The sequence below is a fragment of the Lissotriton vulgaris genome, chromosome 6, assembly GCF_964263255.1.
Source record: "Lissotriton vulgaris chromosome 6, aLisVul1.2, whole genome shotgun sequence".
Classification (NCBI taxonomy): domain Eukaryota; kingdom Metazoa; phylum Chordata; class Amphibia; order Caudata; family Salamandridae; genus Lissotriton; species Lissotriton vulgaris.
The window spans coordinates 787,938,442-787,963,415 of NC_141694.1; the positions used below are offsets into that span (position 1 = coordinate 787,938,442).

A 24,974-nucleotide genomic window follows, 5' to 3' on the forward strand; every position below is an offset into this window, starting at 1 on the left:
ATGATACAGAAAGTGGAGACTAGATTTTTGAGACATCTGGTGTCAGTGCCCCAATGTACCTCTAACTATTTTTGCCATGCTGATTTGGGACTGGGCTACATAAACACCGCCATCTGACTCCACCCTGTCCGATTGTGGTTGTCAATCTGGTCCAATCCCACAAACGCGCCAAGTAGTAGAAGACTATATACGCATGGATTTGGCAAATATAATTCCCTGGCTGATGTATATCAAGGAACTTAGTGGCACCCATGTTATCACTAACCTTGTTGATAATCCCACTGGTTTGCCTATCCCCTTCAACCATGTCCTAAAAGAGAGATACTTTGATTTATGCTTTTCATCGAAAATGTGGAAGAAAGTTAGGAAGGCTTCCATGAGCAACTATTCTTTGCACACTACCAGCCCATTAGTTAACTCATATTAAATTTGGGTTCCAAGTAGTTTCCATAGGCACCTGTTAACATGTTTGAGATTCAACATTTTGCACTTTATGGAGGTCTTTCCATTGCCGACTTCTTATCATGTGATTTTACCATTATGCCCCAGTGATGATCATTTTACACAATGCACATTGCACTTATTGTTTTTTTGTAAATACTATGGGCATCATTAGGATGGCCGTTGGAGTTTGTCCGCCCGCCATCCTCACGGTAAAAGGGACCGGCGGCCATATGTGCGGGGGTCCCGTGAGTGACATTAGGATGCGCTCGCCACACTGGCGGGTGCATCCTGCATTTTTAACATTGCGGCGGGCGGTGCTGGCTGCCCGCAACGGGCCCCCAAACTCAAAAAATGCATGCCTTTCCGCCACGGAAAGGCTCCCTCCCGTCTGCATCCTGATATGGATGGCGGTGTCTAGCAGACACCGCCACCATATGAAACCCTTTTCCGCCCGGTCGACTTGTCGACCAGGCGGAAAAGCGGCGGATGGTGTTCCCGTCCGCCGCGGGGAAATGGGTGACGGGCGGGCTAGGATGTAGGGCGTATCGCCACCGCCAGAGTCTAATGTTTTATCAGTGTTTAGTTGTGTATATGTATTTTAGGATTGAAAATGAACTTTTAAAAATAGTTTTTACTTGTACATTTATGATTGATGAATCTAACTGAATGAAGTAAGACATGACTTGGCTCCGAAGGGCATATTTACAAGCAAGTAGCGTAGTGTGGGATAGCTCCAAAATTGCTCACGCTGCATTTCTTCACTGTAGAAACGCAGGGATGTGCCGAATTTACAATATGACGGCTCACCCCTCCATTTCGCCCTGCGCTGGCACTAAAATCAGCTGCCTAGCTCCAACACAAGCACCATTGTGCAAGGGCACCTGCGTTGAGGGAATGGTTGTTTATGTGCAGGAAGGTTTTCCTTCCAAAACATAAACAATCCAGCATTGCGATTTGTTACTCCTATGTGTGCTGAACTGTGCAGCATACGTAGAAGTTGCAAATCGCCATTTTTTAAATACTTTATTATGTGCAGAAGGGGACACCTTTATGCACATAAACAATCATTCATGGCGCTTTGCTGTTTCTATGTGTGCTGCACAATGCAGCACACAGAGGCACAACAAAAATTACGAGAAATAAATCTATTCTCCTCATTTTGCCATGTTAAGTTCGGGTTTTCCCTGGTCTTAATTTTGGCCCTGCCTTCTATTTACGCCACCTTTGTAGATAGGGGCAACATCAAAATCAATGGGTGTTGCGGCAGAATGCCCACCGCAACACCCATTGCCCACCCCTTTCACGCTAGGTGTAGCGTTAAAGGGGGCCTTATTTACAAGGTGGAATTTAGCCACGTTAAGTGACTTAACTCCGCCTTGTAAATAAGGTGAAGCCCCTATAGCCACAGGAACGTCATTGAAAGTGACATTCCTGTGGTGATAGGGGCTTGTAAATATGCCCCCAACAGTCATCCACTTGACTTCTGTTTTAAGCTACAGGGACATACAAAGCTCCAGAGGTTCCTTGCAACTTCCCATCTGACCTGCTGCCTGGACCTGCAACTGCAAAAGCTCGTGATGACCTCCAACGCGAAGCTCCAGTCCAACCATCCATGATGCCCAACATGATCCTCTCGTTACAGCGATTACCATCCATGACGCGCAACCTGCTTTTTGCGCTGCATCGATGACCATCCAAACTACTTTTCCTGATTCTTGCGGCCAGTTCCACAGCAAACGGAACACTTCATGCTTGACTTTGAAGGTAACTTTTGTAGCAGGACTAACCTGGTCTCCGTATTCGACCCTCGCTCCTTGGCAGTAGGATTAAACTTGTGACTTTCATCTGGTCTTGCATGACTAGATAGCCTGAGTGGTGCTTTGGGTTTTTAGGTGCTTTACTTACCTGAAATCTTTAAAATTGCACATCTCCAATTTTACTGATTAGATTTTTATTGTTTTGGTATTACATATTTTATTAAAGTTTACTCTATTTTTCTAAATTAGTGTGGGATTTTTCTTGTGTTGTGTTTTCACTTTATTACTGTTTGAAGTGCTGCATACATTGCCTCTAAATTAAGCCTGACTGCTTTTGTACCAAGGTACCACAGGATTAAGTACAGGTTAAGTTGGGGTTTGCTTGTGTTTCACCCTGACAGAGATTGTGGTTCCTGCTTGAGTAGGGTTTCACCGTCCTCAACCAGTAACCCAATTTCCAACATTGGTGTTCAGCGATGAGATTTGGAATTGTGTTTGTGCAGTGTCATACAGTGATTTTAATTACATTAAAACCCCAGATAAATAACTGGATTCCAATTTGAGTTTTTGAAATGCTTGATTGACGCTTTTGCTTTTTTCAAATCTACTCTCATTGCTACCTGACTGTCTGTGAGCAGACCTGCAGTAATGGAATTTGAGCTGGCATGCCTGAAAAGTCTTACTGTGGTTGAGCCCAAACAGTTCTGCAAGAAAAAAGGACTGCAACCCAAGAAAGGCGCCAAGAAGTTAGAGCTTCGGTCCCACCAGTTACCGACAGCAACAGAAGACGGAAAACAAGGCGGATGAAATGCAGGAACAGGGTCTGGTTACCAGCCCTGAGATGCTGCACTAGGGGGAAGGGGAGGATCCATCCTCTGAGTTAGAACTTCCTGCCAGAGTGGGAAGTAGTGTATCTTCACAAGGCCTGTTTCCAGAGGAGTTGGCAGACAGGAAGGCAGAGAGGGAGTTTCAGTTGCAAATGACTAAACTCAAGATGGAGGCAGAGGAGAGGAAAATGGCTCATGAAAGAAGCCTCAGTTAACTAAACATTAATGCTAGACGAGCACAGTCCAGCAACCATGGTGGCAGCATACCCACAGTTTCTGAGAGGGGGCAGGAAATTTCACATACCTGAAGATATGATGCCCAACTATGTTGTAGGGGATAACATAGACTTGTGGTTTTCTGCCTAGGAGGTGGCTCTTAAGATGCATGGGGTCCCAGAAGAGTTTTGAGGGGCATCACTCTGGAAACACATGCCTCCAGTGGGGAGGGATACCTTGCTTACACTAGAGGTGGGGGACCAGGTAAAATACATGTCAATGAAAACCATCCATGTCACCAAGTTTGAACTCATCCCAGAAATATACCGCATCAGGTTCAAGGATAGCCAAAAGCTGTTGAACTAGTCTTGTGTGGAATTTCCTGATTATTTCCAGCAAGGCACTGAATGGTCGGGTGTGGGGCAGCAAAGTTGCTGCTTTTACTGGGTTATTTAATCTGATACTAAATGATCACATGCTCAGTACATGCTTTGTGGAAATATACCTGCACCTGGTTGACAGCAAGCTCACTGACCGCAGAGAGCCTGCAAAGGAGGTGAACCTCTGGATCAGTACCAGAGTGTCCAATAAGATGCCTGGGGGTGACCCCAAGATGGGTGGGTCAGGTGCCCCCCAGCAGAGTGAGGGGGCTGTCAAGGAAGACACAGACAAGTCCCAGAATGGGGGAGGATTCCTATGTCCTTCTGAGAAGCAGAGGAGAGGTTTTGGTGGGTGGTGGCCTAGGCTGCCCTATTTCCAGCCCCAGTGCTTTGATTATTCATAGTTAGGACACAGTGGGGGGACTCTCTCTGTCAGTCCAAAGATACTACACAGCGGGGGAACTCTAAATGGGTTGCCTTAGGGGTAAGTAGTCCCTATGGGCAGGTCATAGACCATTCCATGATCTCCCTTCGCTGGGAGATAGACTCAGAGAGTCTGCTTGTGATCCCTGAGAATAGGAGTCATACATTCCACCTGGTGAAATTTAATGGTATTCCAGTTACTGCTCTGAGTGACACTGGGATTAGCCAGACCATGATAGTGGAAAGTCTGGTTTCCCCAGAGCAGTACATTGGTCAGGTGTTTAGGGTAACTCAGGCCCAGGGACAGGACTTTGTCTACCCCATGGCCCTGGCACCCCTGGAGTGGGGACGGAGGTGACCCAAAGGAGGGTCATAGTTAGTCCTCAGATGCCCATAGACTGCATTCTGGGAAATGAATTGCCACACCAGTGTCAGAAGAGCTGAGAGGGGTGGCCAACCAGGGCACCCAGACAGTTCAGTTTTCTGGGGGCACACCTGCCCAGATGAAGGGGCAGGATGAGGAATGACTTACCCCTTTCCCCTGTTCAGCCTCAGGCTACAGATCCTGGGCCGAGAAGCTAGCTCTAAGATACCACCCTAAACAGGCATTGGGCCGAATGGAAGTAGGGTGCCTAACACCTTGGGCTGTTGCCCCCACTCTGAAAAGCCTCAGAGCACAGCAAACCCTCAGGCGCCCATAGGAAACTCCCTTCCAGTCACAAGGCTGGAAGAGAGGACTACACCAATTTCCAGATTGAAGCTTCCACCTAGCAGTGGATGGTCTGGGCCTGGCTCTTGAAACTGACAGCTTTCACTTGCCTCTGTTGGTTGCTGCTCTTATTGGCAGATTTTTACTGGGGTTGTGGATAGTAGTCTGATCTATGGGGTGGAATGAGTAACATTACTTTGTTAGCCATGGTGATACTGTCTGCCTACTGGGATGCATCTGTGAGCAAGTTAATATTAGGTGCTGCACAGATGGGGTCCCAAAGTGAGGAGAATGGTTCCCCATGGGTCAATCCAGAGGCTAAGGAGAGTGTAGACAGAGAGATCCAAATGAATTAAGAGAGGAGTCGAACTTACAAGTCCCCCTGCATAACAGGGTATTCGTCTTTGTTCTGTCGCCTCAGCAGGGAAGCCCATTAAGGTATTAATTAGTCTACCCTGACTTCTGGCTTTAGAGGGGGTCATGTTGAACTTGACTCTTTCTGCATGGTCAACCCCAGAATTTTTGTTGTCTTCAGAGTCTGGTTTTCTGAACTTGTTTTTGTTGACTTTTAAGACTCTGTGCACTTTACCACTGCTAATCAGTGCTAACGTTATTGTTCTCTCTCCTTTAAACATGGTAACATTGGCTTACACCCAATTGGCATATTTCATGTACTTATAAGTCCCTAGTAAACTGGAACTACATATACCCAGGGCCTGTAAATCAAATGCTACTAGTGGCCCTGCAGTGATTATTGTGCTACCCAATTCAGTAGCCCTTTAAAACATGGCTCAGGTCTGCCATTGCAGCCTTTAGTGCAGTTTTACAATGCCAATTCGACCTGGCAAAATAAACCTTGTGCCATGCCTAAACCTCCCTTTTCATAGATATAAGTTACCCCTAGGGGAGGCTATAAACAGCCCATAGGGCAGGGTGCAGTGTATTAAGTTGGACATGTACTTTTAGGTTTTGCATGTCCTGATTGTGAAAAACTCACAAATTATGTTTTCACTTCTGTGAGCGCTCCCATAAGATAACATTGATTTACCATATCAAAAGTAATAAATGCTAACATTTGAATGGGAGCAGGTAGAAATAACCTGTTTGGACTCAAATGAATTGTAATTTAAAATCCTCTTTAATGGTAAAGTCGGATTTTAGATTACAATTTTGAAAATGCCTGCTGCTTGAGACCTGCTTTTCTGCTTGAACCCAGGACTACCAGAGTGACTCCAAGAGCTAGTTGGCAGGCCTCCTGATCAGAGTGTCAGGGACAGAAAAGGCTTCAACCATCTTGAACCCATACTTAGAATCACCCAGAGTGAGTCCAGACCCTCCAAGTGGCGCATCTCCAGTGCTAGACCCTTGGAAGTGGTGCTAAAGTTGCCCTGATTGCCCAAATCCTAACTTGGGTAACCTTTCAGCCAAAATATGCCCTGAGAGGCGAGAGGAAACCAGGGACTACCTGCTCGCTGATCCCCACAAGGTGCTTCGCTGGTCTGACTTAGTTGTAGCTCCCATTACGTTCTCCTTAGCAGTAGCAAATCCTAATCAGTGGTTCCTCGCAGAAGGGGTATCTGGCCTCCTGGAGCCATCATCGGCTACAGCCTGCAGCTTCATCTAGCTAGAGATTTTTTACCTCCAAAAACCAATCATAGGAATCTTCACAGTGACTTTGTCCAATGGCTTCCGAACGATAAAGTCGCCTCCTCGGGCACCATCGGCTGCCTTGCCCCACTGAATTTCACCTTCTCAGACATTTTAACACGTCTTCTAAGTCTGAAGGTAAGCAGAGAACAGGTCCAATCCTCTTTGTGTATATGAACCGCCTCCCTCCTAGACCACGCAGCGCAAGCAAAGGCGCGATGATACAATTTGTTTCATCTAAAAAAAATTAGACCACAACTCAATTGAGATTGAAGCATTGTCCCCCGTCGCCTCACTATTTCCATGCCCAACAAGTCATCTTCTTCCCTCCATCACTGACATCACTGACAGAACTGGGTTTTTTGATTCCTCATTACTGCTGCATATATACTCAGCACGATCTGCTGATGTGTCATTACCCATTTGGAGATTACGGGCTTTAAAGGTTCCTTCACTCGATTAGGAATAGGGAAACATTTCTTTTTTATCTTCCAAGATAGGTCTGTGCGACCTCAGCGAAGCAGGCTGCCTTTTTTTTACATGCGATATGGATGGAGTTCAGCCACGCAGGGCATGCCGGGATCCATCTTCAGGCTGACCATATAAGCATGTGTATTGTAGTTGGCAACCTCACTCTGATTTCTGAGCCATGTGTCGCCGCCATTAATGTTATAAGAACCCCAGTTTCTGCGGCCTTGGTTTTCCAAAGTTTTAAACAGTTTTAACAGGCTAAGAATAACAGTTTTGAGTTAAGTCGTATTTTCCAAACAATGTGTCCCTTAATATAGCTCAGCCATGACTTTGTTTTTCTCTCCAAACTAATTCACCACCAACGCTGCCCCTCATTTTTTCTCTAGGTATTCTCTGGCCTATGCCTCTAATTTCTGTGAATTCCCCTGCTCTTTATCTCCTTTCTGAATGTCACATTGTATTCTCCCCACAATGTTCAACTGGCTTGTCCAGCCTCCAATTCTGATTTCTACTTTCATTTCAATTTTAGCTGTTTTCTACTAACTCCTTGTTCTCTTTCTTGGCGGAGGGGAACGTACAGACAATAATAATAAACAAAAACCGCCAATTTACCTGTTGCATTGCCCGATCAACGCTTCTAAGCTATTCTCCACTGCAGGCACAGGCTCCCTGTCTCCACTGCGGCCAATCCTGAAGCTGCTCTCATGCTGCTGACTGATGCCGGCCTGTGATTTGTTCCGCCTCTTATGCAGTCAACTTGACGACTAGAAATAGCTTGTGGGAATTCTGAAATTGCCTGGTATCCCTCTTTCATTCAAGCCTCAGACATTCCTTGTACCATAGGATACAGCCCGGATTTTATCCTTGACACTGATATCGTATTTATGTAACCGAGTCCTGATGATGGCCTAACTTTCCTACTGGTCTGAAACGCCTCCAACTTCCACAGCGGATTTCATGGTGCCTTTCCATTGCGGATACCCTGCCTTATTTCTTTGTATCCATGTAGCATTAATTGTTTGGGTATCTCAAACTGTGTAAAGACATTTAATGTTCACTTACCTTTTGTTTGTGCCCATCACAATCGCTGTATATACCCACTCATGTGTCACTTGCGTTATCACCAAAACTTTAAGAGCACTTGTACACTGTATATTTTCAGTTACATGTCATTTAATGTAACACAGTGCTTCCTCATCATGTGATTGTACATATGAATTGCAATATATCTAACATGATTAACATTTGAAATACACTGAATTTCTGATGAAATTTGACTCCCTGGCTTCCTTCCCTCTTGATTTATTCCAATGTGAATTAATTGTACCCAGTATGCTTGTTCGCCAAATAACACCCTTGCTTGAGACATTGTTGTTTGTTACACAGATGGTAGCATGAAATCAGCGTCAGGATGGGCCTGAGCTCCGTGAATTTGCACTCCCAGTTAGACTGGGAGTCTGTGCCTGCTGTCTCTAACCGGCAGCACAGCATGGGTAGGAGACAGCCTCAGTGCGCATGTCGGTTTGGCCGTCCTGAAACTTCCAACCAAAGACCCATGCACAATGATACCAGTGCAAAACACGTCCCCTCGTGCCTACCCCCGACTCCTCCTCTGCAATGACCCCACCCCCAAAACTCAGCCACTAGAAAAAATATTAAACAATAACAAACCTGCTTTATTATCTTATTATTTTGCATGTTTTAAGGCTGCTGGCTGGGGTTGCGAATCTCCTCCACCCAGCGGAGGAGCAGCCTCTGTTCATAGTATTGAACTGAGAACCATGTGTCTAATACAAGCCCTGTACTGCATGAAGCTTTGCGAGCGGGCTAAAACACCTCAAGTGAATTTGAGAAGCGTGCCCCACCCTAGGTGATTTTTTTAAAAACAAGACTAAATAATGAATCTTGCAGCCTTTTTTCTTAATTGTATCAGTTTTGAAGGCATAACTAGAATCTATTCTGAAATGGAAATCATGAATTAGCTCTATGCTTAAGAGTCTGACACTTGAGCAGTTTACATCATCAACAGCAACTTCTCTGTTCAGAAAATGGCAGGCCTGGTTGAATGACTGAACAGGCAAATCTCTATGTCACATGGGAAATATTGACTACATCATAAAATACTCCCCATCTCCAGGGGCGTAGCTTGGCCAGTAAGATTGGGATGTTTGAGCATAAGATTTCCCAACAATAACGCTGGCATATAATGTTAAAATACATTATAGGATAAGCAGGGCGCACAAGAAGGGCTGAAGGGGCAGCGAAAAGGGAGAGGAATGCAGATTGGTAGGGGTACTAAGTGAGAGAAAGCACATTATTTTGTGAAATATCTAACATTTGTTAAGTCTTTCCAAACAGAGAGAGAGAGAGAGTGTCTGTGCACTTTTGGCTGTGAGTGTAAAGGTTCCTGGTAAAATACGACAGGCCCCTCACTATACCCGACTGAAAGCACCTGTACCCAACTATTTATCACAAAATGCATTTATGAGGAGGGTGTAACACCCCCTGAAGCTATGTGCCTACCCATCTGAAATAAATGTCTCAGGTATTCTACCCACTCACTTTCTCTGCCAGCAGCAATCCAATTAAGTATCCTGCACAATAAATTCAAATAACACCAGCATTTATTCCAGTGTATGCCTTAATGCTGTAATTAAAAACCTCTGTGAAGCTCAGATTTTCTGGTGCGCTGCCAAAAAACCCCAAAAAGAACAGGAACCTACTTAGTTTGCCTCCTCCTATCCTGATGTGGTCAAGGCTGTACCCCCAAATTATGCCATTATGAGACAGGACCGAGACAAGGGCCAGGGCGAGGGAATTGCTATTATTTATAAAAATACCTACTGTTGTAGATTAACCAGCTGCGCTATCTCTGATTGTGAGAGTTTCCTGTTTTCAATCAAGCTTTCACACACATGTACTTTATCAGGGATTCTTTTATATCGTCCCCCTGGAGTACATGCCAACTTTTGTAATGATCTTCCCAATATTGCTATTAATCATGCAAACTCCACCCCCAATTTCTATATTTTGGAGGATTTTAATATCCATCTTGATGAACCCGACGCCCCAGCCTCCCAAAGTCTTGTGGCAGGATTAGACGTGCTCCAACTGAGACAAATCGTCACTGGACCTACCCACAGAGCAGGTCATCTGTTAGACCATTTTTTCACCAACCTTGACAATATCAGCCTGAGGGAGTCCATTGTGGTTCCTTGGTCAGATCATGTTCTCCTGTCTTTCTCTTGGTCCCCCCCGGATCTGATACTTCCGGCTAAAAGAACAAAAAAACGGAGTCGTGTCTGGTCCAAGTTGCCATTGGAGGAATGGGTTATGAACCTTAGCCGGGCCGTTCCTGCTATTAGCACCAAGCCTATAATGGCAAATGCATCTTTTGATAACTGGCTGGAATCCTCTTTGGACCTTACTCTCCCGAAAACAGAATTCTGTCACCGCATTGGCGTCAATAAAAAAGCATGGTACACACCGGAATTAAAAACACTCAAGCAATCCTGCAAACAGTTAGAAAGGAAGTGGAGGAAGGACTTCTTTGAAGCTGCCAAAAGTAATTATAGAGCAGCCCTTCGATCCTACAAAAATAAAATAAAAACTACACAATCCAGGTATTATCTAGACAAGATTACCTCTGCCTCTAATTCCCCTTACATTTTTAAATCTCTGATTTCTCCTGCAGGTCCTCTTATCTAACGCACAGAAACGGTGTGATGAGCTAGCAACCTTTTTGCTGCGAAGGTTTCCAACATATATTTGCAGTTTCATCAGGTGGAACCCACAGCACCCCTTGCCCCCCCGGTAGGATTCGTGAGACTGGAGGAATTCACTCCCCTTGACCTACCCACTCTCCAGCGATTACTGGGGAACATGAAATCTGGATCACCAGCCGATGCTGCACCTCCGACTATTCTTAAGAAAGCCTCGGAAACTGTCTCTCCAGTTTTGCGAGACGTAATTAACTGCTCCCTTGCAGCGGGGCTGGTACCACCCTCCTGGAAACAGGCAAGAGTGAAGGCACTCCTAAAGAAACCCAATCTAGATCCAGAAGACTGGGCTAACTATCGTCCCATTTCCTTGTTACCTGGTATAGGTAAATTGGCAGAAAAGCATGTTAACACCCTATTATCCTCCTTCCTGGAAATCAATAATGTCCTTCATCCCACCCAGACGGGTTTTAGATGTAAACAAGGCATGGAGACGGCTCTCATTGCCGTAGTCGAAGAGGTGAGGAAAATAGTGGATACTGGAAGCTGCGCCGCTATTATTTTAATGGACTTAAGCGCGGCTTTCAATACCCTCAATCACTTGGTAATGATGCAGAGGCTGAGTGACGTTGGGGTATCAGGGTTGGCCTTAAACTGGCTCCAGTCCTTTCTCACGGACAGAACTTTTGCTGTCTTAGAGGAGGAGGCAATCTCGATGCAGATTCCCCTGCAGTACAGCGTCCCCCAGGGATCCTCATTAAGTCCTACCATGTTCAACATCTACATGAGGCCATTGGCTCAGATGGTTCTTCCCTGGGGGGTTCAATTGGTCACCTACGCCGACGACACCCAGTTGGTAGTCGCCCTTCCCAGACATGACACCTCTGGTTCCAACCTCTCTGCATGCCTGGGTAAAGTCATTGAATGAATGGATGCATCATTTTTTAAGCTTAATGGTTCAAAGACCGAAATAATGATGCTGGGGCATATGGCACCCAACAATTTAGATCCTTGGGTTGCCCCCCCCCCAAAAAAGCAAATCAAGAGCTTGGGTGTCTGGTTGTACCCCAACCTTAATTTCTTGATACATGCACGCAAGGTTGCGGCAACCTGCTATGGTCTTTTTAGACTTCTCAGAAAGATTTTAAATCGCCTCCCTTTTGTAGCTAGGCGTTTGTTGGTCAAATCACTCATCTTGTCACGTCTTGACTACCTGAATGCAGTGTATCTGGGTGCCCCTTTGGGAACTATCCAAGTCCGTCAAACAGTACAAAACTGTGCTGCTCGCCTGCTTATGGATGTGCCTAAACTTAGTTCGGCCAAATCTGCATTACATCAGTTGCATTGGCTTCCAGTGCAGCAAAGGATTTGGTTCAAAGCTATGTGCACTGTCCATAAATCCATTTCTGACTCTGGGCCTGCCCTGCTCCAACCCATGTTCCAGCCCCACCATATTCCACGGACACTCAGATATAACCATAAGAAGCTGCTAACAATCCCCAGGATTAAAAGGACTAGGGTGTGTGGCCGCCGTTTCTCCCTTCATGCTGCAAAATTTTGGAACCAGCTTCCCGATGCCATCCGACCGGAATCTAATTATCTCACATTCAGGAAACAGCTTAAAACCTTTTTATTTCCTTGAGCTGGAGGAATGACTATGGACTTAATGCGCTGGGATGCCTAAGGTTAGCCATGCGCTATACAAATGCGCAATCATTCATTCATTCGTTCATTCATTCATTCATTCATTCACAGTCTGCCAGGAATACTTTGTAAATATTCTAGGGTGTTTCTAAATCGTTTTCAGGTAAGGAATCATGTGTATCTTCAATGGCTTAGAACCTCTTGCCGTTGCAGTTGTGCTCCGCTCTATTTTTTAAAATTTTGTTTAGGTGAGACACTGAGGCTCGGTGGCCAGCAGTCATCTTCAGCATCACTCATGGAGTGGTGTTTGTACTGGATGCTCCTCTGCTCCTGTGCAGGAATGGTGAGAAGTGAGTGACTTCTGGGTGAGTGGGGAATAACTGTTGGATAATAGGTGAATGAATGCTGAATGAGTGATGGATGAGGAAAGGGTGAGCGGTTTGCGAGTGCAAGCTGAGAGGTATGTGAGTGCTAAGATGATAGGTGTCTTAGGGCAGGGAGAAAGACGTGTGAACCCAGAATGAGCAGTATGAGTTAAAGGTGAGAGCTGCAGGAGCAGTGGGTGAGTGTAGGGAGAATGGTGTAAATGCTGTTTTTGGGGCATGCGTGTTATTTTATGTTATTATGGTTTGCAAAGCGCTCAATTACCCGAGGGTGTCTTGGCGCTGCCTAGGAAAAGGAAAGAGAGAGTGGGGACGGAAACAGAGCAGCAGTACCAAGCTTATTGATTGAGGAGCCAGGTTTTAAAAGATTTCCTGAACTGAAAAAGATTAGGGGATTCTTTAAGGTTAGGAGGGAGAGAGTTCCATATCTTTATGGTGCTAATGACAAAACTGGTTATTCCCCACCATGCCTTCTTAAATGTAGGTATTACCACAAGTCTGTTATCTGCAGATTGGAGTGTCCTAGAAGGTCTGTACCAGATGAACTTTTGTGCAAAGAATTGTGGACCAAAGTTGTGTAGTGCCCGATAGGCAATGTAGAGAGCCTTAAAGGTGATTCTTTTCTGAATTGGTAGCTAATGAAGTTCCCGTAAGGCCTGGGAGGCTGACTGATGTTTAGGGATGTTAAGGATAAGGCGAGCTGCTGCGTTTTGTAAGGTTGGAAGTTTCCTCAGCAATTTCTGTTGTAAATTTACATACAGTCCATTGCAATAGTCTAGCCTAGATAAGATGAGTGCTGTACCACCAGTTTTTGAAGGGGAGATGGAATGAAAGGCATAATTTTCCTAATTATCTTTATGAGGAAAAACACTGCAGATGCAGTTTGATTAACTTGGTGTTCAAACGTGAGTTTCTTATCAAATATTACTCCTCGTTTCCTAACTTTCTCTACTGTAGTTGAAAGTGGGCCAAGATTAGGCGGCCACAAGTCCAGGGACCAGAAGGTGATGTTTTTCCCGAACAGTAGGACCTCGGTTTTGCCCGAGTTGAGACTAAGGCAGTTTTCGCTCATCCATGAGCTGTTGTTTGCCTTGCAGTTCTTAAATTTTTCAGCTGTCATGGCAAGATTGTCAGATACTGAGAGAATGATTTGGGTGTCATAGGCGTATTGCACCACAGTGAAACCGAAATTCCTGATAAGTTCGATAAATGGAATGATGTAAAGATTGAAAAGAGGGGGGCTACAGGATGCACCCTGGGGGACGCCACATGGAAGAGAAAAAGATTGCGATATATAGATATTTGTGGTGACTCACTGTTCCCTCTCAGATAGGAAAGAGGCTAGAAGAGATAGAGCGGTATCTCTGATACCCAGATAATGCAGGCGTTTGATGAGGATCTTGCGGTTAACAGTATCGAAAGCCGCAGACAGATCTAATAAAACAAGAGCTGCACTGTCATCTCGGTCGGTGATGGATCTTATTGTCTCAACTGCAATAATAAGGGGTGTTTCTTTGGGGAACACAGATTGGTCAGCATCGAGTAGATTATGTGCATTGATTAAATCCAATAGCTGAAGACTGAGTGCTTTTTCCATCACCATGGCTGGAAGGGCCAGACATGAAATGGAGCGATAATTCTTGGGATCTGAGGAAGATGAGTAGTTTTTTTAAATCGGAATTAGGATTGAAGCTTTTTCCCTGCAAAGGGGAAAAGTTCCTGTGTTTATGATCTCACTATATATGTGGATCAGCTGCACAGTCGCTGCCTCTGCAACCTGATGGAGAGTTTTGGGAGGACACAGATTGTCCAGTGATCTAGATTTTGTATCGAGAATGAGAAGGAGAACTTGTTCGGTGGTAAGGGAAGAAAATGTATTCAGAGTTCCTGCTTGCTGGCTATGACTTAAAATTCCAGTGGTGCATGGTGTCCCATCAGTAAATGCTGAGAATACCTTTAAAACTTTAGATTGAAAGGTCTGTGCGAGCAAGTTGCAGAAAGATTGATTTATATTATCATTAACTGGGGTAGGTGGATTTGCCAAAATTGAAACTGTTTTGAATAGTTCTTTGATAGAATTTTTTGCCCACTCAATCTTTTGAGTGAAGTAGATAGATTGTCTTTTCATCTAGAATCATGGTCTTGGATTTGGAAAGGGCCTTGTTATATTCAGTGAGTGGTGCATATTTACTGGTTGAGAGGTGTCTGAGTACAGGGAGATAAAGTCTTATTGCAGGGTGAAAAGTGTTTGAGTGTGTAGGGTGAGCAGTGTTTGTTCAAGATGAGCAGTGGATGTGTGGGTTTAGCAGTGTATAAGTGCACAGTGAGCATTGTGTATGAATGGTAAAATATGTTATCTTGTGTTAGTTAAGAGGTTTGTGAGTGTGTTTATTTCAGGGGGAGCAGTATGGGTGGAGGGTAACAGGTGTGTGAATACTGGATTAGATTTATCTAATTGGTGTCTGTATGCAGGGTCAGCCATGTGGGAGTCCAGTATGAGTGGCGTATGTGTGCAGAATGAGTAGTATCTGTGTGTAGGGTGAACAGTGGTTGAATGCTCAGTGAGCAGTATCTGACTGCAGATTAAGAGGTGTCTGTGCAGGGTGAGTGTGCAGAGTGAATTGTGTGTAAATGTTCAGAGCTAGTGAAGTGTGATTGCGCTGGGTGAGCAGTGTCTGATTGTGCATGAAGAGCTTAGACCATTCAAACAATTATGCACAAGGGTAGAAAGGAAATGGAGGCTAAATTACTGCAGGGAGGACAAAGACTCCTATAAAGAGAAACTGCAACAGTACAAAAAAGCCCTGACCAAAACTAAATCCAATTTCTTTATAAATAAGATCAACTCCGCTCTCAATACTCCTAAGGAGTTATTATGGTCAAGCTTAGCAATCCTACGCCAGCCAGTAACCTGAGCGTAGATGCCTCTTTTTGCAACAAGCTTGCCACCTTTTTCAAAATAAGGTGGAAGTGATTTTTAATTCCTTAACCACATGTGCTGACTTTGGGGTCCATGTACATCTGACAACTCTCAGGGTGCTGGGTTTAACGATATTAAAGGAGGAAAAGCTATTCTAAAGCCAGATGTGATGATGCCTTCCTAACCTAACAACCCCACTTTTCTGGCTTTCTCCCTCTTTACAATGAACCAAGTTACCAATCTGTTCAGGCAAATTAAGTCAGGATCACCGTTCGACACATGCCCGTCTAGAGTTCTCCAATTGGGATCAAGCACAGTTCCTGGTTATCTTCTGGGGATTTTTAATCAAATGCTTCGATCTTCTCCAAAAGCTGGAAAGTCGTGTCACTTTGCCCTCTCTTAAAAAAAGCCAATTTGGACGCTGACATTCCTAATAACTATAGACCAATATCTCGACTCCCCTTTCCGGCCAAACTGATAGAGAAAGCCATAAACACTGAGCTCTCTCTTTACATCCAGGATCACAATCTACTGGATTCCTCACAGTTTGGATTCAGAGGCCAATATAGCACTGAGACAGCTTTGATCACAGCCGCAGAATATGTCTGAGCAACTTTAGACAAAGGAGGGAATGCTGCCCTAATTTTAGTTGATCTTTGGCAGCGTTCAATACTGTCAACCATCAACTCCTGAACAACCGGTTGTTCGAAATAGGTGTTGGAAGTAGTGCTCTTAGTCTCCTCAGCTCTTTCCTCTCTGACAGAACGCAGAATGTGGAATGTAACGGCCACGGATCTACCTCTTTCACCCTTCCCTGTGGTGTTCCACAGGGGCCTTCACTGAGCCCCACTCTTTTTAATCTGTACATTACACCTCTGGCCTTACTGATCAAAGGCCTTGGCTTCTCGGTTGTCTCCTACGCTGACTATACCCAGATTGTGGTGTCAGTCAGAGAATGCAAACAACACAGCTAACTGTTTCCACAACTGTATTCTGCAGATAGGGAAATGGATGTCTACCAACTGCTTGAAACTGAACTCCTATAAAACGGAGGTGCTATTGTTTGGCAACAACCCATCATTTTGGGACCCCAATTGGTGGCCTGAGGAAATGGGTACACTCCCTACTCCTGTGCCAAAGGTGAAAAATCTGGGAATTCAGTTTGATGAAAATCTTTCCCTTGTGGAACATGCCAATGCTATCACTTCATCCTGATTGTTCATTTTTAAATCTCTCAGGAAGATCTTCCCTTGCATCCCTCTGGACCTGCGGAAAGTGGTGATCACCACTCTAGTCTTTGCTAAAATAGACTATTGCAACAAGCTGTTCCTGACGGCCCACAAGAAAGCCTTAGACAAACTACAATTGGTCAAGATTGAGGCTGGCAGGCTGCTGTTGGGGATTCCAAAACATCAGTCGGTATCCGAGTCTTTCCCATCACTACACTGGCTACCTGTTAAGAAGAGGGTTGTGTTCAAATCCTTGTGCTTAGCCTTTAAAGCCCTCCAATCCGAGTGACTACTCTTTATTAGGCAACTCTTCTATCGCTACATCCCGGTCAGAAACCTAAGATCGACCTCTCAGGCTAATTAGGTTGTCCCCAAGTTTAGGATGGCTGCCTGGGGAGGAAAGAGTTTTGCAGTCACGACTGCTAAACTCTGGAATACTATGCCACTTACCCTCAAAACCTCAAACAATCTGCTGACCTTTCGCAAAGCGCTCAAAACCTGGCTTTTTAATAATTAGTGCAAATATGTTCCTTCATTCCTCGGGAGCCTCGCTGCTGTCTGGGGTTTTGCTACCCTTATTATCTTTCCCCCTGTAGCGTCAGCGCCTAGACACCTGCGTATGAGTGTGCTTTAGAAATCCTATTTTAATTTCATTTCATCGTGAGTAGAGAGTGAGCTTTCTGAAGTGCAGGATGAGCTGTGTGTTTGTGCACAGGATGAGCAGTGTGTGTCTGAAGGGAGGTTGGATAATATGTGTAGGGGCTATGTCTGAGAGGTGTAAGAATGAGGTGAGAGTAGGGTGAGTAGTTTGTGAATGCGGTGTGAACAGTAGGTGAGTTCTGTGTGAGTTTTTAGGTGAATGCAGGATGAAAGATGGGTGGGTGATTGGTGAACAAATACTGGGTCAGAGATGTATGAGTGGTGTGTGTGTGCAGGTTGGGCAGTGGTGTGAGCACAGGGGACAGGTCTCTGAGTTTAGGGACCTTGGTGTGTAAGTGCGAGATGAGGGGTTTTAGTACAGGGTGAGCAATGCTTAAGTACTGGGTGCGTGTGGATAGTGAGCTGTGTCTGAGGGCAAGGTGAGAGGTGTCTGATAGGGTGACCGGGCCTCCCGGATTTGCCAGGACTGTCCTCGTTTTTCACCAGCTATCCGGGCAGATTTCGAGAAATTTCGCTCATGTCCCGGTTTTAGGAGAGGGTCGACTAAAAATGGGGGGAGGTGTTTTTTTTATGTTTTACAAAGCAGGGATAGTTAGCAGTTGTTCCAAGAAAGCAATTTAATTCACAGGCAAGCTAGTGGGTTTAAAAATGGCATCTTATGTATGTTCTTACTGCCTGTTTTGTAATTCTCTGCTGTCCTTCTGTGCACTCGCTTGACGTAAAATTATAGTCCTTCTTCTATTTTTGTGAAATGACCCTGTTTTTTATTTTAAATTTCTGGTCACCGTAGTGTCTGAGCAAGGATGAACGTGTCTTATTGCAGGGTGAATGGTGTTTGAAAGGTGAGAAGTATCAGAGTGCACAGTGGATGGTGCCTGAGTGCAGGGCGATAGCTGTGTGAGTGGACAGGGTGAGCAGTGCAATGTGTAGAGGGGAAGTGGTGTGAGTGTGCAAGGTGTGCAGTATTTGGGAGTAGCAGGAGTGGTGCATGTGTACAGGAGGAGCGGTGTGCGTGTGCAGGCTGGGAGGTGTTGGAATGTGCACGATGAAATGTGGGAGAGTGAAGATTGAGCAGTCAACATTAGTAGTGTTTTAGTGGTTCGTGAGTACATACGGAGAGTTGTGAGAGTAGTGTGTGCAGTGTCAAAGGTGGGTGAGTGCAGGATGAGAATTATGTGAGGGCCGAGTGTGAGGTATAAGAGTGCAAAGGACCTGCTGTGTGACTACAGGGAAAGTACAGGGTGAGTAAACAGTGCTTAATTTGTAAAATAGTTTGTGCCGGCATGGTCAGCTTTAGCGCTGGTGGCTCCCAGTGCAGCAATCTTTTTTGGCACCCACCCCCACTGATCTCCTTCTCCACGGATTCCCTCACTACCACATGCCAGCAGTGCCCCTCAACTCTCCGTAGCTGTTCTCTTAAATGCATTTGTTTTATAGTGTAGTGTGTCAGAGCACTTTACAGCACACACACACATTATACGAGACAATGAATCATATGAGTATAAATCAATCTATAGGAAATGCTACATAAACCAATTAGGATTACAAGGTGTAGAAATCACATGTCATCCATACTAGTAGGCAGTGTTTGGAGAAGCACAAACTCAGGATTGAAAACGTACCACAGAGTTTAAGGTTTGGCTTTAATAATTAGGATGTATGTCTCCCCAAATGAGCCCTTTTTAGCAGCATTAGGATACTGAAAGACTAGGGAAAAAACAACATGTTGACTGTATCATGCATTTTGCTTGCAGCTCTTTGATGACAGATCATAGGTTACTGCTCTATATTGAAATTACAAAACTCACCCCATCCCCCCATGTCAGCTCCAGGTGCAGCTGCACCACTATCACCGCCCTAAACTCAGCCATGCTCACCAATGCCCAATATCTGCTCCAATTATGCTATTAAAAATGTGCACAGTTAATACCAAGGCTGCACAGCCTTAACTTCACCTCGGGCCTCTTTAATCCACTACCAGACACTGCTTCCCCTTTTATCTCACTCTTGATGGTCCCTGCTTTCTCTCTCTATGCTAGTTTTTCTGTCTTTCTCTTCCCCCTTCTTTCGTGTTCATGTACTTTTCCTTCTCTAGCTCGCGGACAATATCTTATGATGAAAAATAAGTGCTGGTTCCCAAAAAGGAATGCCGTGTGCCCCACCGGCAACCACTGGTTCAAATTAAGCACTTTGGGTGGGAGGGAGATAATGGCAGGGTGCTCAGTTTATGAGTGTAGGGCAAGGGGTGAGTGGTGTGCCTGTGTGACTGCAGGATAAGTGTCTTCATAAGCGCAGGGTGAGTGGCATATTCTAGAGAGTGTAGGGTGCAGCGCATTAAAATCAGACCTATTACCATTGACAATACTTATTAGCATTTTATTTTGGCTTCTTGTCGTGGGCTGATGCTTATAATGGAATGAAGATACACATCGCTGAATTAAGACTTTTCTTCGGCTGCGTTCACTTGTTTGTGGCGGGGTTGGAGGCGGTCACTCTGGTGGGCCGATGCTGCTCAGCTCTCCTTTCTCACACAGCCTGATGTCTGCTCTGTCTGAGACAGCACTGCCGCCAGCCTCGTGGCTTCTTTAACTGTCACTTGTTGTGTTTGCTTCTCTGGCACGTTCATCCTGCCGCCCTTCCCTGTAGCTGCTGTTTGCTGGAGCTGCTACAAACTGATACAGGGCACGGTCGTGCCGAGCAAAACTATGCAATGCAGCAATGTTATACAATATGACGTACTGTACAGTGTAGTATTATACGACTATTGAGTCCAGTGCAATGCAACACTGTGCAAGGCTGAAATACTATACAATAAATACATTACAACAGCGCTATACCACGCTACAGAATATAAAATTCTGTACAATTTGATATTATTCACCGTCATGCAACTATGCTACATAGTGCACTTCTGTACATTACAAAGTACTACCAAATGCAAAAATAATATGAATGTCATAATATGCAATGCAGCACAATATGCAATGCAACATTATTATTGAATGCAACATCATTAGAGATTGCCGTAATATTATGCAATGCAATACAGAACTGTACAGTGCAACAAAGTGAAGTGCAATGTAAAATCTATTGCAATTTGATACAGCTCACCAGCCCTGGTTTAATGAGTACATTGGCATTTAAATTAGTAGTTGTTCTCATTTTTATTACGTCACTGCTATCATCTCTACCCTCAGCTTGTTTCTTAAATCTTGCAGTATCAACCCCTCTATTCATCCGTTAAACCATTCATACATTATTCGACTCATAAACCCGCTTATTCATCCTTGCACTCACCCATTTATTTGTTGACATCTAGACACTCATTCATTCATTCATCAGCCTTTGGCACATTCTCACCTTCTCCCACTCCCTCACCAATTCACACAACCACACACGCAAATTTGCCAGTTAACAAAGGAGCATTGTCACTTTTAAAATAGTCAGACCTAGTGGCTTTGCTAATGCTTGTTTGTCATTTTGGCGATTTGCCCCACATCATTTACTAGCAACCTAGTTTTCACTGTGGGACAGTTGACCTAATTTTTAAAGTCCCAATAGTTTGCTTCTAATTTTTTTCTAAAAAGGAACCGCAACACTGTAAATCCCAGAACAGGAACACACCTACCGGCTTGAACTCCTTATGCAGAGGTTAAGCTAGAGTTGATGCAAGTCTTCTGAGAAAGCCCATCAATGCCAACTCTTCCGTTTTGTATTTCCAGGGCGCAGGGCAGCAAGAGCAGATAATGATGCAAAAGATGGAGCAGCTGCAAAGGCTGGTCAATGAACAGCAGAAGATTATCACATTGATAAATCCAGGTAGGATATTGTTTTTTCTTATTTCGGAGTCGGACTGGCCATGCAGAGATATGCCAGCCCACAGAGTCCCAAGTTAAGCTTACAAATGTAACACTCTTTGGGCCCGATTCGCAAAAGTAATCTGAGACAAAATCCTAGCTTTACGACTTTCCCTATTCACAGATGGCATTTAGGAGTACTAAAGTTAGGATTCCTCTTTTTAAAAAAAATATATTTTCATTGGTATTTACATGTTACAAAAGACAATGTGACAAATAACATATATCAAGTTTCTCGGACATTCTCATAGGGCAATGCAATGCGGTGGTTGTTTTTACAGTCTTCGCTTGTCTGCCCCACTGTCTAGCACACATATAATCCTGAACATTTAAGTTATTGCGATTGGACGCGTAACTAGTTGGTACATAAAACATAGAAGTGTTCGGTGGTTGTTTAGTGACAGAGCACCGGGCCCTCGTGGAGTTGTGTTTACCTGGTTTGGCATATTTTGTTGTTTATGGGTGTTTGCATGGATTTAGGAATATGTCTAGTTTTGACCACATCCCTCTGTTGGGGTTCCTCCATGGTATGAGTCTAAGTGCAGTGTTGTCAGCCCCTCTGAGAAAAGTCACCCAGTTCAGCCACCCCTTGAATGTGGCTTTGGAGGTGTCCTTCCATTTGGTTAGTACTGTTTTGACAGCTGTCGTCAGGAGGAAGACCAGGAGGTTTCTATCCTGTTGTGTGGCGATGTCTGCTGTTATGTGTGCTGTGGTAGTTGTGGCAAAAGTTTGATCTAGATTACAGCCTACGGTTTTGTTCATGAAGCTGAGCACTTTCCCCCAGAAATTACTGACCTTAGTGCAGTGATAGATGAGGTGTGCGAGGTCTCGCTTTTCTGTGCCACAGTTCCAGCAACTGTCGTTGTCTCTGAGGCCTATCGAGGCTAGGCGAGCTGGTGTCCAGTGTTCTTGATGTAACACCAGAAATTCGTCTGGGCTAGCACTGGGGATATCATATTTTTTGATGGGGCCGCACAAAAGGTTTGTAGTTCTTGTTCTGTGAGTTTGGATCCTAGCTGAGTTTCTCAGTAGCTGGTGTTCTTGGCGTTGAGTTTGGTGGAGACAGACCGGAGGAGTTTGTATAGGTGTGAGACCTGGTGACCTGTCATGTTTATGGTTTCCATGTACTGAAAGATTGAGGGTTTGTGCTTGGCTAATTTTGACTTTGTTAAGGCTGATTTGATTGCCAGGAAATTGTATAGTTGGGAGGAGTAAGGACTGCTGGGGTCCACACTTTTGGCCTAGCGAATTGGGTCCCCCTCCAATTCCATCTCTGTCTGTAAAAAACCTAGGGGTAGTAATCAATGCAGACCTCTCGCTGAAAGGACAGGTGGGCGCAGTGATCTCTTCCGGTTTTTATCAGCTTCGCAAAATCAGGAAAATTGCTCATCTGCTGACTCACTCAGCTCTGATCCAGGTGGTAATAGCATTGGTTCTCTCACGCCTGGACTTTGCAAACTCCCTTTACATCGGCTTGCCTCAGTATTTACTGAAACGGCTGCAAATGGTTTAGAACCAGGCAGCAAGACTAATATATAAATTGCCAAAATGGCGCTCTGTCAGGTCCCTGTTGCTCAAGCTCCACTGGCTTCCCATGAAGCAACGTGCTGCATTCAAGACTGGGTGTCTTGCCTTCAAGGCACTCCAAGGCAACAGTCCTAAATTTATCATGGCCATGATAAATAAACACGTTTCCCGACGCAACCTGCGCTCTTCTTATCTGCATCTTCTATCGGTTCCAACTATAAAACTCAAACGGGTTGGAGGTTGCAGATTTTCTTATCTGGCACCTACCTTCTGGAATTCTCTTCCGGTAACAATGAGAAGCTGCGATAACCTTCTTGGCTTTCGAAAGGCACTTAAGACTTGGCTGTTTGGATTAGCCTACTAACTGGGTCTGATGTAACAACTTTAGCAGGAGTAACGCCATGAAACCCTGGGGTGACCGTGCGCTTTATAAGTAAATGATAACATTAACAAATATAGTTCTATGTCTGGGAGGTCGTGTCGTGTTTTCAGGCTGTTGAAGGTGTGGAGCACCCCCTCAGCTTCCAACTGAGCTGGATATGAGAATCCTAGCTTTCTCCATGACTCTATGTCGAGGGGCTTCCCCCTGTATTTAATCTTGGGGTTTGCCCTGAGTGTTTCCCAGTACGAGTTTTTGATGCTGCATTCGAGCTTCTGGTCTACTTTGAGCAACTCGTACCTTGTGATCTTAAAGATCGGGTTGTTCTTTTGTGCCTACTTGTTGGTGGTGAGGAGAGTTAAAGGGTCTGTGTTATTTAGAATGGCTTTCTCTATAGAGAGCCATGTCGGTGTGTATTGCTGTTTCGGAAGTACCCAGTGCATTCCCTGTCTGGCTATGAAGGCTAACTGGAGAGTTCTCAGGTCCGCCACGTTGAGACCTCCTAGCTTTTGCTCTAGTCTTAGTTTTGGGAGGCCTATTCTGGGTTTCTTATCACGCCATGTAAATGTATTTATCATTTGGTCTATCTTCCTGTGAAATTTGAAATTCGTCCGTGAGGGCCAAGGGAAGCATTCCTGCTAGATAGTTAACTATGATTCAGAAAAGGGGGGTGGTGATGAACAGAGTGTCTGAATTAAGCAGACCACTCTTACCCAGTCCAAAGATCAGGGCTTGATCCATCACCGTTTTTTAGCTCACTGCACCATCCCAGATCAGAACTTGGCTATATGCAAATTAGTCTGACCCTGGCCCAGTGCATCATGGGAACAGGGCAGACCAAACTACCAAGCCAATTCTTATACTGGGAAGGAAACAAGCTTCCGGGGACCGGTTTCTGGCATTTCAGCTGTCTTTGGCCCGGCTTGCTTGAATCCTGATGGTGCAATGAGCAAGGGACTCACATCTGAGTATACCCTTCCACGCTTATGGTGGACAAAAATGATTCAGAAAAGGGGGGTGGTGATGAACAGAGTGTCTGAATTAAGCAGACCACTCTTACCCAGTCCAAAGATCAGGACTTGATCCATCACCGTTTTTTAGCTCACTGCACTATCCCAGCTCAGAACTTGGCTATATGCAAATTAGTCTGACCCTGGCCCAGTGCATCATTGGAACAGGGCAGACCAAACTACCAAGCCAATTCTTATACTGGGAAGGAAACAAGCTTCCGGGCACCGGTTTCTGGCATTTCAGCCGTTTTCGGCCCGGCTTGCTTGAATCCTGATGGTGCAATGAGCAAGGGACTCACATCTGAGTATACCCTTCCACGCTTATGGTGGACAAAAATGATTCAGAAAAGGGGGTGGTGATGAACAGAGTGTCTGAATTAAGCAGACCACTCTTACCCAGTCCAAAGATCAGGGCTTGATCCATCACCGTTTTTTAGCTCACTGCACCATCCCAGCTCAGAACTTGGCTATATGCAAATTAGTCTGACCCTGGCCCAGTGCATCATGGGAACAGGGCAGACCAAACTACCAAGCCAATTCTTATACTGGGAAGGAAACAAGCTTCAGGGGACCGGTTTCTGGCATTTCAGCCGTCCGAAGACGGCTGAAATGCCAGAAACCGGTCCCCGGTAGCTTGTCTCCTTTCTGGTCAGCTTGTCTCCTTTCTGGTGAAGAATTGGCTTGGTAGGGCAGGGTATACTCAGACATGAGTCCCTTTCTCACTGCACCATCAGGATTCAAGCAAGCCGGGCCGAAGACGGCTGAAATGTCA

The 24,974-nt window shown here is 45.0% G+C and overlaps 1 protein-coding gene across 3 annotated transcripts in view; it reads left to right on the forward strand.

The window, feature by feature from the left end:
* LOC147708002 (uncharacterized) overlaps positions 1–24,974 on the forward strand; it is a 507,148-nt gene that overhangs the window by 91,848 nt on the left and 390,326 nt on the right. For all 3 annotated transcript variants that reach the window (XM_086926813.1, XM_086926814.1, XM_086926815.1), the window contains exon 3: positions 21,152–21,248. In XM_086926813.1, the coding sequence (XP_086782939.1) occupies positions 21,152–21,248 (97 nt within the window). The remainder of the gene's footprint in view (positions 1–21,151; positions 21,249–24,974) is intronic.